General features: G+C 48.4%; 1 protein-coding gene across 1 annotated transcript; it reads left to right on the top strand.

Annotated features, from left to right (window-relative positions):
* The first annotated feature begins 9770 nt into the window (after positions 1 to 9770).
* On the top strand, positions 9771 to 12124 carry ZG16 (zymogen granule protein 16). Its single transcript, XM_033101101.1, has 4 exons — positions 9771 to 9795; positions 10689 to 10750; positions 10914 to 11046; positions 11727 to 12124. The coding sequence occupies exons 2-4, from the start codon at positions 10696 to 10698 to the stop codon at positions 12031 to 12033; spliced, it is 495 nt and encodes a 164-aa protein (XP_032956992.1). The 5' UTR covers positions 9771 to 9795; positions 10689 to 10695; the 3' UTR covers positions 12034 to 12124.
* Positions 12125 to 13323: the final 1199 nt, after the last annotated feature.

The following is a 13323-nucleotide window of genomic DNA, read 5'->3' on the forward strand; positions in this document are numbered from 1 at the left end:
TGGGGAGGCGGTTCCTGGGGAGAGAGGTGGGGCCGGAATGGGCAGTGGCCCTATTGAACTCAGTGTGACCCCACAGGCAGGCCCCAGGCCCCAGAATCGGCACCCAGAGGCCAAGAAAGGGGAAACGGAGTACCCCCCTCATGGGCCCCCAAACACCGAGACACCTGGCTCTGCCTGCTCTGTGGGGTTGTCCTGCCCACAGGCCCCACCAAACCTGCTGCCGCCATCCAGCCTCCCACACACGCCCTCCTGCCTGAGCCAGCCCTCTCCATTCTTCCATGGACACACATCTCTTTGTCTACAGACCATTTAGTCCCACTTGTGATTAGAAAATATGGGGGAGGTGAGGCTTGGATAGCAACAATGTCAGGCCTCCGGTAAGAATCCAGGGAGGGTAAAAACGAGGCTCAGGCCTGTGTCCAAGATCCCTGAATGCTGGGCCATTGGGCTCCTTTTCCCTGATGCTGGGGATGGAAGGAGCCTGGCCAGGGTGTGATGGAGTGTCATCAGGTCCAGCACCACTGTCCTTTCAGATTGTCTGGTTTGATTCACTCGCTGACAGATGACAGGTAAGCCCCAAATATGCGAGGTGTCGTGCCCAAAGTCACACAGCCCATGTATGTGGCAGCATAGACGTGAATTCCTGGTCTGGCAGGCTTCCTGAACACAACACAACTCTTACTAGGTATTAATAGTTTGCTTTGCAAAATGACAGTTACGTAATATGAAAAGCTACAAAAATATGTTGATATGTTATTGTCTTACCCAAGGCGGTCACACAGCAGCCTGACTCAGATCACTCTGCCCTGTGATCTGGAGGAAAGTTCCAGAAGGAGCACAAAGTACAGCATGGGGTGGGATGGCTGGATCTGAACAGCCCTGTGGCTCTGGACCTTGCGACATATGAGATAGAATTTGATGAGATTCGAATTTAAAACCTGAGCTTAATATCACTGAACTAGTCACTTAAAAATGGTTAAGATACTAAATGTTATGTTGCATGTATTTATGACGATAAAAAAGTTTTCTTTACAAAAATCCAAATAACTAAACAAAGCCTGAAAATGGTTCTGGATGTTCTCTTTCAATTAGTCTTTCTTTGAAAAATAAAAAATAAAAACATTTAAAGAGTAAACAGGATTAGAAACCAGAAATATATATCAGACATGATTTTTTCTGTTCCTAAGGTTTCAAATTGGCTATTTGGAGTTTTAATGGTCTTTCATCACTTAAAAAAAAAAAGCTAAAAGAATTGTAACTGGTTCTTCAAAAAGTTAAACACAGAATTACTATACGATCCAGCAATTATACTTTTATATACAGAGAATGCCGAGAAAATGTAGACACATTTTAAGAAAGGAAAAAAACTACATTAAAATTATAATACAATGAATGACACTAGCAATTCATTCGATTAATGCCATCTTTTGAACAAATGTCATACTACACATTGCTACCATAATTCAATTCAACTTTGAAAAGTAATACATAGATAACATCTCTTAAAATGTGTACATTTTTTGGCACCCCCCGGTACAAAAGAACTGAAAGTAGAGACTCAAACAGATGTTTGTATACCAATGTTTATAGCAGTGTTATTTACAATAGCCAGAAAGTGCAAACAACTCAAATGTCCACCAATAGATGAATGGTTAAACAAAATGTCACACACATACACACACACACACTCACGAGTATTATTCAGCCCTAAAAAGAAAAGAAATTCTGCTGCAACATGGATGAACCTCTAGAAATATGGGGAAAGAGTCCCAGACAGCAGGTTCCAGGCTCTCGGTTTCACGTGGAAAGGTGCTGGCTCTGGTAGTAGATGGCCATCAGCTGTGACTAGTTGGCCATCAGCTGTAACCAGTTAGCCATTGGCCACTGATATAACTGCCGTGGCTATGCTAGCAAGCGAGGATTGCAGTTAGCAAGTGGGGTTGGTTGGCAGAGAAATGGCCGCTGGCAGATTGCACATCGTGTGACTCCTGCTTCCTGTGTTTCCAACCCAGCCGCCAGTGAGACTCCCCTACCTATGGCTCCGTGGGTGTTCCTTTTAGGCCTCCCCATATTCTGTGTTCTAGGGCTGGGAGAAGGACCAGAGACCCCACGTAACACCCTGCATGACACTGGGTCTAATCTCCTGCCTCTTGGCTATGGGCTGGCTTTAGAGTGACACATTTAAAATGTGTCTAAACACTTAAAATGTGTTTAGAGTCCTGTAGAGTGACAGCATGGCTTCCAAGGCTAGTTAAGAAAAGGGATAGCATTCCTACACAGCTTGGGCACTCCCCCGTGCCCCCCACCACACACACACACACACACACACACATGCGCGCGCGCACACACACGCCGGATGCACTGCCTTGGAAACCAGTCACCTAGAGGTGCTCTGATGAAAGTCCCGCTTGCGGCCTGACTGCCCACTACCGTCTCCTACTGGGCAGCTCTTCAGAGGACCCCAGCCCACACCTCCAGCCGCTTCTGCCCACACCAAGTAGCCCAGAGGGGAAATAGGCCCCCTGAGCCCCGCCCAAAGCATGAATTTATGAGAAAAATGAAGACGGCTGTTTTAGGTCACTAAGTGTTGGAGTGGTTTGTAACGCAGAAATAGGTAACTGGAACATTCTACGTCAACGGTTCTCATCAGGTAAGAACAGCGGGGCCTTTTCCAGGGTTCACTCTGGACTTAACCCTATCACCCCCCTGCCCCCATCCTATGCCACTGTTTTAGGGCCTGAATTGGGGAGGCGGAGGGATGCAGCGGCAAGAGCGTGGAGTTGGTTAGGAAATCCCACCGGTGATTCCGATCTGCCCTCCCCCAGCTGAGATCCACCAGACCTGCTCTGACCAATACACTAGCCATTAGCCACACGTGGTTCTTCAAATGAAGTCAGATACCATAGTCAATTCTTCAGTCTCACTAATTATGTTTCAAATGTCATTAGGGGCACGTGGCCAGTGGCGACTGTATTTGACAGCACAGCCGCAGAGCGTTTCCGCCACCAGAAAGTTCTAGCAGACGGTGCTGCGTGAGAACCCCGCTCGCTGCCCACGGGGTGTGAGGACCAGCAAGGTCCTCACTGCCCACGGGGTGTGAGGAGCAGCAGCTGGGAGCACCCAGAATGCACACCCGAGGCTCCCCCCAGACCTGCCCAGTCAGAAGCTGCATCTCATTAGGACACCGCAGTGACTTGTAGGCGTGTGAACGTGTGAAAAGTCCTGGCTTATGTGAAGACTTCCCTGGGCCCAGAGGGACCCCCATTCCCTCCTCTGTGCCTGACTGTCTTGGATCCTCTGACCTCATTCACTAGTTCCTTTAGGTTTGCCCGCCAGATGGCGCTGAGCCCCTCTGGGGCAGGAAACTTCATTTCCGTTTCCAAGTACCCTCGTAAATGTTTTTTGGGGGGCTGTTTTTATTATTATTATTTATTATTATTATTATTGATTATATTCCCCACACTATTTCACAACCCGGTGACTATCAATTCGTACTTGCTAATCCCTCACCTTCCCACCCGTCCCCAACCCCCTCCCATCTAGCAATCATCAGTTTGTTCTGTGTCTCTGAGTCTATTTCTGTTTTGTTTGCTCATCTGTTGTTTAGATTCCACATATACGTGAGATCATATGGTGTTTGTCTTTCTCCGTCTAACTTATTTCACTTAGCACCATATCCTCTAGGTCCATCCATGTTGTTGCAAATGGTAAGATTTCATTCTTTTTTATGGCAGAGTAATACTCCATTGTATAAATGTACCACAGTTTATTCAATTGTCTGTTGATGAGCATTTTGGTTTGCATATCTTGACTATTGTGAATAGTACTGCAGTAAACAGAAGTCTATTTTTTTTGAATTAGTGTTTTGGATTTCTTTGGATAAATACCCAGAAGTGGTATTGCTGGGTCAGACCTTACAAGTGCTTTTGATTGTATTAAACCCAACCTATCTTTGCCTGGGTATCAGTATTCTGTGGCTAGTTGAGCATTTTGCCTTTCTTCTTTCATAAATTGAGTGGTGACAAAAAAGGGATGATACAGGCCACCTCATAACCTTGGTGCAAGCGGGACAGAATTGAGAAGTACTGTGGATGCTAAATCCCGTGACTGGCCCCAGCCGGACACTCCCTAGCTGGGCTTTCGTGGGTCTGCAGTATATTTACTCGAGAATAATAAGAACAAAGTTGACTCATATGTATGGAATGCTAGAAATATATGACTTAGGTTTATAACTCAAACAGGAGGGATAATTAGGAATTGTATGGTTTTCATTTCCAAGGAAAAACTCTGGTTTTCCTTGTGGTCACTTGATTCAGATAGAAACACTTCCAGGGCACTTACTGGGCACATGAGTCCTGGGGCTTGACTCTCACATTAACCATTTGATTCTCACAGCAGCCCTAAGAGGGAGGTGAGGAAACAGAAGCAGAGAGAAGTTAAACCACTTGCTCCGGGCACAGGGCTTCTGAATGGAGCAGCTGGTTCCCACAGCTGGTGCTTTTCACTTGCATGCCACTCTGCCTCTGTCTTAATGCATTTGCAGACCACACCCTGTGTGAAAGCAGATGACTGAACCTCATTGATCGATACCAAGGAGACTAAATCTGCTCGTAGTTTTAGATAAATTCTTCCTGACAGAGCAAGGATGAGTGCATTCTGGTGGAATGATTTCAGCCCACTCTCAGTTGGATAGCAGCTTCTCCTGCAAGATGGGAGCACTGGACCCGGCGAAGTAACTCGGGTGGGGACTCCATCTCTTTGAATATTATATATGTCCTAGGCCTTGGAGAGTGATTATCCTTTGTGAGGAAGAGAACAAAGGAAAGATAAACAAAACACAGGAACAAAGAGAGTTGCCATTCAACAAACAATTCAGCAAGAGATGTAGAAGCAGAAAGCAAAAACAGGGAGGCTTACAAAAAGTTACCATGTCACTTTATCTCCATAAAAGGAAATTAAAACCAGGTTCCCAAGTGACTTCAACTTCAGCCATCCAAACCAACTTACTTAAAATTCTTTTTGATGCATTTGACAAGATCCCTAGCATCTGAACTCAAGCGAAACCATCAAAAAATGCGAAGTGTAGATGAGAAAGATCATGGCTGCTCAGAGCAACTTTATCTGAGAGACCAAAAAGAAAGGCTATGCTTTGTGAGAATCTGCGGGGAGAGGAGAGTAAACATTTATTCAGCAGCTACCATGTGCCAGGTCTGTGCCACGGGGTTGACAAAAATTGGTTGGTCTCATTGTCGCAATTTACAGAAGAAGAAATTGGAGCTCAGTTGGTCACGAAGCAAGTTAAGGGCCGGAAGCTGGCTTTAAGTGCATGTCTCTTTATAATATAACATTCCGTCTGCGAATTCTTAAAAATATTGCTATAGGTTTCTGCTTTCAAAAAATGATGAACTCATGTTGTAGTGCAATATACATAATTGTATATTGAATCATTAGGTATATACATCTATCGAATCATTGTTATACACCTGAAACTAATATAATGTAATAGGTCAATTATAGCTCAATTTTAACAGATGATTAACAATGTACATTTACCCACCCTGAACCTGGGCGTCCGCTCTAGTTCCTGCCCTTGAGGAGTCCAAACCATGTCAAGCCTGACAGTTTTGCGCTGAGTGTTGGTATATAAAGAAACTTACCCTTTCACAGTAGTAGAGTTCTCATTATTTTCAAGGTTTTTGTTTGTTTAAAACAGCAAATCACAACAAATCTTTTTTAAATATGAAAACACAATTTTATATTGTGGACCAGGACACACAGAATATAGTATTTAACTGAAGCAATACCAGGGGTGCCAAAAAAATATATACAAGTGGACACTTTGCTCAGCGTTGCTCAAGCAGTAGTGACATGTGATGCTCTCTTATTTTCTGTTCCACTTTTGAAATATCCTGGTCTTGAGCTGTTAAACCAATTTCATGGCCCACTGAATAAGGCTAAAACCTACAGTTTGAAAAACCCTGTCCTTGAGGATTTTGAGACATTTTTTTTCTTGTTTTACCAATGCAAGTTCTGTAAGTTCACATAGCTTAGAAGTGTTGGATGGAGGACCTCATCCTGGAATTCTGTCTTTATGTCCAGCTTTCTTCTGAATACAGAGTTTCTCCAGAGGAATCCTAATTAAGAAACTAAAGGAAACCCAACTGCAACTCTGGGAGAGGAGACACACAGAGGTGTGAAAAGACTAATGAGGAGCATTTCATGGAAGTTTCCCTGCAGCCTCGGCATTTGACAGTTATTTTGGGGTGCACCTCCTCTGTGCCAGGTGAGATGCAGGAGATAGTTCAGAGATTGATCAAACAGTCCCTGCCTTCGAACATGCTTGTGTTTAGCAAAGGAGGCTTCCATTGTAAACTGATAAATGACAGTGCAGGGTAATTAGAGCCAAGCTGGTGATGTAGGAAGCACAGCTGGAGACCAGGGAAAGGAAGGAGGAATTCTGTTTGCAGTGGAGGGGCTGGGAAGAAATGAGGCAGAGGTGCTTGTGAGAGGCTTGGTGGTGGGTGCAGGGGAAGGTGGTGGTGGTGGTGCCGGTGTGACTGAACGTTTTGAAGGGAGAGGACACTCAGTGGGCTTCTAGAAGGAAAACCACACCTGGAGCAACTTGCAGGCGCTGCGATGTGAGATGCAGGCGTCAGGAGGGCAGGGAGTGGAGGGACCCTCTTTGCCACTTAGTGAAGTCACTGCTACTCACTAGACTCTTCATTGAAGCAGTGAAGGGCGGACAGGAAAGTGATGTTCACAGATTTTTTTTTTATGGTGAAACCCTTTGTTCAGATGAAACCACCAAGGAGCCTAACGTGTAGGTGAGGAGGAAGAGGATTTTTTTTTCCTTAACAGGAAACGTATATGCCATTATTTAGAAATATTGTTTGAGAAATCCTTGATGGGGGTCAAGGATCAGATTCTCACTTTGCGGTCTGAATTTGCACCAAGACTTTGAGAACAAAGCTGTTTTGTCTGAGAGAGGGGGCAGCTCTCAGGCAATCCAGGAGGGCAGGAGAGAGGCTCCCAGCGAAATGGGGGAAGGTCCACGCATCTCCTGCTATGGCCTCCATGTCCATTCTTATCCACCCTCCAGTCCATTCTCCCTCTATCAAAATCCAGAGGGAATAATCCCTTTTAAAAGGCAAAACCCTTCCATGGCTCCCCTCACTCTTAGAAGGAATCCAAGCTCACGACCAGGGCCCCCCAGGCCCTGCGCCATCTGCTCAGGGCTGTTGCCCAGACCTTACTTACCACCAGCCACCCTGCCCTCCCTGCTGCTTCTAACTGCATCCCACACACTTCCTGCTTAGAGCTTTGGGGCTTGTTGTTCGCTCTGCCTGGCCCCCTCTTCACCCAAATTATTTGTGCTTCTCACCATTACTTCAATCGGGTCTCTATGCAAATGCTACCTGACCAGAGGGCCTCCCCGCAGACAAACAGCCTTTCCATCTCTCTTCGCGCTCGCTCTCTGCTTTGTTGATTTCTTCAGAGGCCGTATCATGCAGTCGCGTAGTTGTTGGCTGCCCTGCCCCACTGGCATTTTCACAGGTGGGGTCGGTGTGTCAGAGTGACCCTACGACAAGTGTGGGAGCCTGTGTTCTGAGGGTCCCAGATATGTCACGCAGGGAAATGAGGGCGTTCTCCCACGGTGTTTGCCTCAGACCTCGGCATGGATTGCCTGTGTTTGGTCTCATACTATGTTATCGATATGCTTCTAAGGAAGAGCTGAGGTGGATGACAGTGAGACAGGAGAGAGAGCACAGAGCTTGGGAGAGATGGAGAGACAGAGATGAAAGGAGGCAGAAGTAAACCAGCAAGGGAGGGAGGGAGGGAATGTAAAGAAAAAGCCTCAGAGCTGGAGATGTGGGGGAAGGAAGGTCAAGACAAAGGGAAAGAGTGACAAGAGAAAAATTCTGAGACGTTTTAAATTCAATTACAGCAGGCAGGAGAGGAAGAGAAACACAGGAATAATTAACCGGTTAATAGCTGTGGGCCAAATGACAAACGACTGCTCACATTCCTGAATGTCTGTGGAAGCTTTGAATCGACCTGCGGGCATCTCTCAGCCGACCACTAGATGCCACCGCGTCCTGAATGTGCAGGAACTTTCAGGACTGTCACCAGGAACCACTGAGAAGCAGTAAATATGTCTTCCTTACAGACCGTGCACTTATCCTAGAACTACCTCCTTTCACTTCACCTCTTCCAAGCCCCCATAGCTGCAGCCAATGTAAATCCTTTCGAAACAACTTACATCTTCCTCCCCCCAAAACATAATGTATGAAAGAGCCCTTCAACTCCAGGACGGCGGCCAGGTTTGTCTTTTCCACCCAGCCCTGCTGCTGCTGCTGGTGATTTCACGCCCCAGGACGGGGTTAGTTCGGGGCTACCATATGGCTCAGTAAACCCTTTCTTTTAAAAACGCTTTCACCCATGGAAGTCAAGATTTTTGTTTAACAAGAGAGAATCAGGAAAGAAAGGCAAACAGAGAGAGGACAGAATGGCTGGAATGAGGTCTGAGTCATGTCACCAGGACATGTTTGTTTTGGACTCCGATAGCTCAGACAGTGATGTATTCTCAGCATCCTCCTGGCTCTGGAATCTCCCCACCAGGAGCCCCACTCTCTTTCCAGCTCCTTGGGGTCGGGTTCCTTTTGTTCCCAGGAGCCCCAGTCCCAGGTGGTGAGCCTGTCAGGGGGTGGGGTGCTCTGAACGGTCATTAATAACCCAGGCTAATGAGTCCAGCACCTCCCTGGACTCCATTCTTTCTGCTCAGAGGACCTGCTGCCTCAGGGGATCAACCCTAGAGGGGCCACAGGGTAGGACCCAGGAATCCGTCCTGGGCATTTTAAGTGGCGAGGAAATCAGTCCTGGCAGAGAAGGGCCTGGGAAGAGAACACATCTCTGCCAAAACCCCAGGGAAGTTTCAGACCTATGGGGAGAACAATTGTCCTGCGTGGGCTGCTGGCCCAGCCTGGGGCCCGGGAGTTCTGAGGGCCCTGAGCCCAGAATTGCCCCCAGAGGGCGACCTGTTCACTGTCTTCCCTCAACTTCCCACTTGCCTGCTGGACTGAGTCTGTTCCTGGAAGGGGAACAGACCATTCAGTGTCTACGTCCAGCACCCTTCTCAGAGAGAAAAGGTTTGTGAAGGGTCTGGCAGATTGAGGATGGATAGATCGGGGTGGGGGTGTCGGGGGGGCAGCAAGTACAGCAAAATATAACCACGGTAGAATCTACAGGTGTGTATACGGGCATTCCCTGTGTAATTCTCCCAACTTTTGTATGTTTGGGGTTTTTTTTCATATAAAATATCAGGGGGAGAGAGAGAAAAATTGTTTGGCAAGTAATAGGCACCCCTGGTTGTAAGGCGTCAGCAGTGTAATCCCTTTCTAGGGAAACTGATATCTTGAATGGCTGGAGAGGTTGCAGGTGAGGGCATTTGCAAACACCCACTACAGGAGGAAGAGAATCTTAGACCACACCCAGAGGTGATTAGTAACTGCTGACCCCAAGCTGCTGACCCCTCGGTTGGTGACTTTTTCTTAAGTTTATTCTGCCCCTCCTGAGAGCTGGGCCTTGGCCTAAAGTGGACCCCACCTGCCACCTGTGACCCTTGGGAGGAGGGGCAGGATAAGATGTTCCAGACCCTGCTTGACAACTGACCCTAAAAGGTTAGTCATGTTTGCTCAGGAGGTGAGGTTCACACGATAACGAATGGGGGGAGGGCCTAAAACTGGTATAAAAGATCTGGAAGTTTCTGGGGGGTTACTTTGCGCTTGAAACTGCCAGGTGAGGGGTGACAGAGGCCTGGGCTAAGGTGACAGGGTGACAGGGATGCCTGGATTTGAGTTAGGGGGAGTTCAAGCTGAGCTAGAGAAGAGCCTACCTGGATGGAGTGGCAGGGGAGACCTGGGGCATCAGGGTTGGAGCCACCCATGGGTGTAGCGGTACCTGGATCTCAGAGGAAGGGCTGGGGACCCCTGGTTTGCTCAGGGGCACGGATATGGCCAGATTTGTGTTAGTGGGAACAGAATTGTGACAAATAGACCAGGCGCCTGGGATCTAATATCTTGAGCTGGTCCCAACTCCTACACCTCAATCTACGCCACCTCCACCAGAATTACTTGGGCCCTGGTGTTGCCAGTCTCTCCTATCACCACCTTGACTCCCCAGGTGACAGAGAGACACATCTTAAAAATGCCCCTTTCCTTCTGAGACCAGGGGGAAGCTAGGAACTTAAACTCTGCCCCAGGTGCCCTGTGAGCCAGGCCCACTGACCGCAGGCAGACTTCCGTCAGGTTTTCTCAGACTCCTGATGGGTAAACTAAACCATTTCCATGATTTGGAGAGTTCCTCTGCTTCTTTAGAGAACTTTCCTGCTTTGTGCCGGGAGGGAACGGGGCTTGACACTGCTTGATCCAGATGGAGGGTTAGGATCCATCTTCTGGCTACAGTCAGAGGAGCGAAAGGCAGAAGGGTGAGGGACACAGAAGATGAATTCTGCAAGGAACAGGACTAGAGACTACGGATAATCCTTTCTAAGCCCAAGACTGGATCGGCAAGGGCTGAGCGACAGGACCAAGGAGCCTGAGTCTCAACTCGAGGTCAGGGGTGTCTGGGTAAGTGAATTCCAGAGGAAAAAGGGTCCATCTTCACATTCTCCTTTCTTTCTTCCATTCTAGCGCCAGAATGCTGACCGTTGCTCTTCTTGCCCTTCTTTGTGCCACCGCCTCGGCCAATTCCAGTAAGTGAGAAGCTACGAGCCCGTCCCAAGGTCATTGCTGTGGCCAAAGTTTTCAGAGGCGGGCTCGAGGTGGTGGGGACTGAGTAGTGCGGGGAACAGGGACGGTGGGGAGAACCCGAGTGCTCAGGGAATATCTCCCTCCAACTCCCGCTTTCCCCTCCAGTTCAGATCAGGGCCTCCTCCTACAACGGAGAGTATGGCGGCGGCGGCGGCGAACGGTTCTCTCATTCTGGCAACCAGCTGGACGGCCCCATCACCGCCCTCCGTGTCCGAGTCAACAGATACTACATTGTAGGGTAAGAGTCTTTGAGTTTCTGGGGTTTGGGAACCCTGTGGCATCTTACCAAATTGGGAAGTTCTCAGCCACTTTGGATCACGTCTGTTTTAGTCAGTAAGTCCCAGGGATGACGTGGTGTATTAGAGGAGTTGGATTCCAGACCAGTGCGGCTGAAACCTACACCCCAAACACACATGATGACCGTGGGTGGATCGCATACCGTAAACTCTCAGGGGCCCAAAAGTTATCTAGGTTCGCCCCCACCCGAGGTGCGAGTCCCCTGTGGCACCTTCCATCTTTGCGTGTATCTTTCCAATCGTGGCTCTGCATCCCGGGACAGCACCGACAAGGCTTTTCCCTCCCGAGAGCCTTTTCGATGTTTGAAACATCCCTGCTTCTTTGAGGTAGGGGGTGGGGGCCGAGTGGGGGTCTAGACGGTCCATTCCAGCGCTGGCACTTACTGTCTGGGTGACTCTGGGCGCATTGTGTTACCTCTGTGAGGCTGTTTGTCGTCAAAACGAGGAGCTGAGGTCCCTCGTGTAATCTGCAAGGGCTCACGCAGCCCTCATGTACTGTGGGATGAGCGGGAGTCTTGTCATTGTCACCAGGTTGGAGCTGTCCACATACAGGCCAACAGGTCCCGGGCTCTGATCACGCTTCTCAGTGTCTCCCTCTCTTCCCTCCTCGCCCCTCCCCCAGTCTCCAGGTGCGCTATGGCAAGGTGTGGAGTGACTACGTGGGTGGCACCCAGGGAGACCTGGAGGAGATCTTCCTGCACCCAGGGGAGTCGGTGATCCAGGTGTCCGGCAAGTACAAGTACTACCTGCGGAAGCTGGTCTTCGTCACTAACAAGGGCCGCTACCTGCCTTTCGGGAAAGACACAGGCACGAGTTTCAATGCCGCCCCATTGCACCCCAACAATGTGCTGCGATACATCAGTGGCCGGGCAGGCTCCCTCATCAATGCCATCGGCCTGCACTGGGACGAATACCCCACTGACTGCTGAGCCCCAGCCACCTGCAGTGGGGGTATGAGAACCCCTCACCACTCACTCCATCCACGTGGTGCAACAAAACAATAAAAGGGCATGGCTAAGGCTTGTGGGGTGTGTGTGTGTGTTTGTGTGTGTGTGCTCACGCAGCTGCGATCCCTTCCTGACTCCGGGTGTCATTCTTGGCTAGGACCTCCATCTGGGGTAGAGTGGGAGGACGAGGGAAAGAGGTAAACGTTTTGGGCATTTCTTCATTTATCAAAAGGAGGTAAGAGTCCAGCTTGCACCAACTCTATTTTCAAGGATAGCTCCTAAGAGTGTTTACCCAAACTGAGGTTCTGAGGCTGAGGCCTCGTCGTGGCTTATTGCCAAAACCCCAGCTGTTCCACTCTCCTGCTGTTCTCTCCTCTTGTTCCCCGCCCCCCCTTTGAGATAGCACCAAAAGGCCACACCTCAGTCTCTTGATCTGAACCTGTTCACTGTATGTGGGTGGCCTGAGTCATTATCCTTTCCCAGAACCCACCTGACTCCCCAAGTTTCGCGTCATTGTGTGTCTAGTTCCTCCCCACCTTTACCCATAAGCCCTGGTTTTCTTGCTTAGCTCTCTCAGAACTGGGGTTCTCTCCTTAGGAAGCCATCACGTCCTCACAGCTTCGACGTTGCCAACACCATCCTCAAAAAAGGGCATTCCAAGGTGGGGAAGATCGTCCATAAGGGGATGGTGAGACTTCATGGGAGGCATTCAAGTGACTGGGGAATATAAAGCTGCTTTGGAAAGAATTTTCAGGACTCTAGGTCTCAGTCCTGAGACATTTCTTCCCAATTAGACAAAGATAACAGTTATGTCCATGTTGTACATATGTACAAAGGTTATAAAGAAATAGTAACATTATAGAAACAAACTCACGCCTAGCCTGTTTTTATAACCATTCCTTTCTTTTAAACATTCAATTCCGTGGAATGGAATACTATGTCACTAATTATTTTTTTATTGATATACGTCACATAACATAAAATTCGCCCTGTGTGCCATTTCAGTGGTTTTGAGTATATTCACAGGTTGTACAACCATCACCGCTCTCTAATTCCAGAATACTTTCATCACCTCCAAAAGGAACCCCGTGCCCATCAAGCAGGCACTAGCCATTCTCTCTCCCAGCCCCTGGTAACCACACATCTACTTTCTGTCTCTATGGATTCGCCTATGCCAGACATTTCATACAGATCGAATCATGCAACGTGGCCTTTTGTGTCTGGTTTCTTCCACTGAACATGTTTTCAAGGTTCATCCAGGTTGTAACATGT

The sequence above is a fragment of the Rhinolophus ferrumequinum genome (genome assembly GCF_004115265.2).
Source record: "Rhinolophus ferrumequinum isolate MPI-CBG mRhiFer1 chromosome 15 unlocalized genomic scaffold, mRhiFer1_v1.p scaffold_54_arrow_ctg1_1, whole genome shotgun sequence".
Taxonomy (NCBI): domain Eukaryota; kingdom Metazoa; phylum Chordata; class Mammalia; order Chiroptera; family Rhinolophidae; genus Rhinolophus; species Rhinolophus ferrumequinum.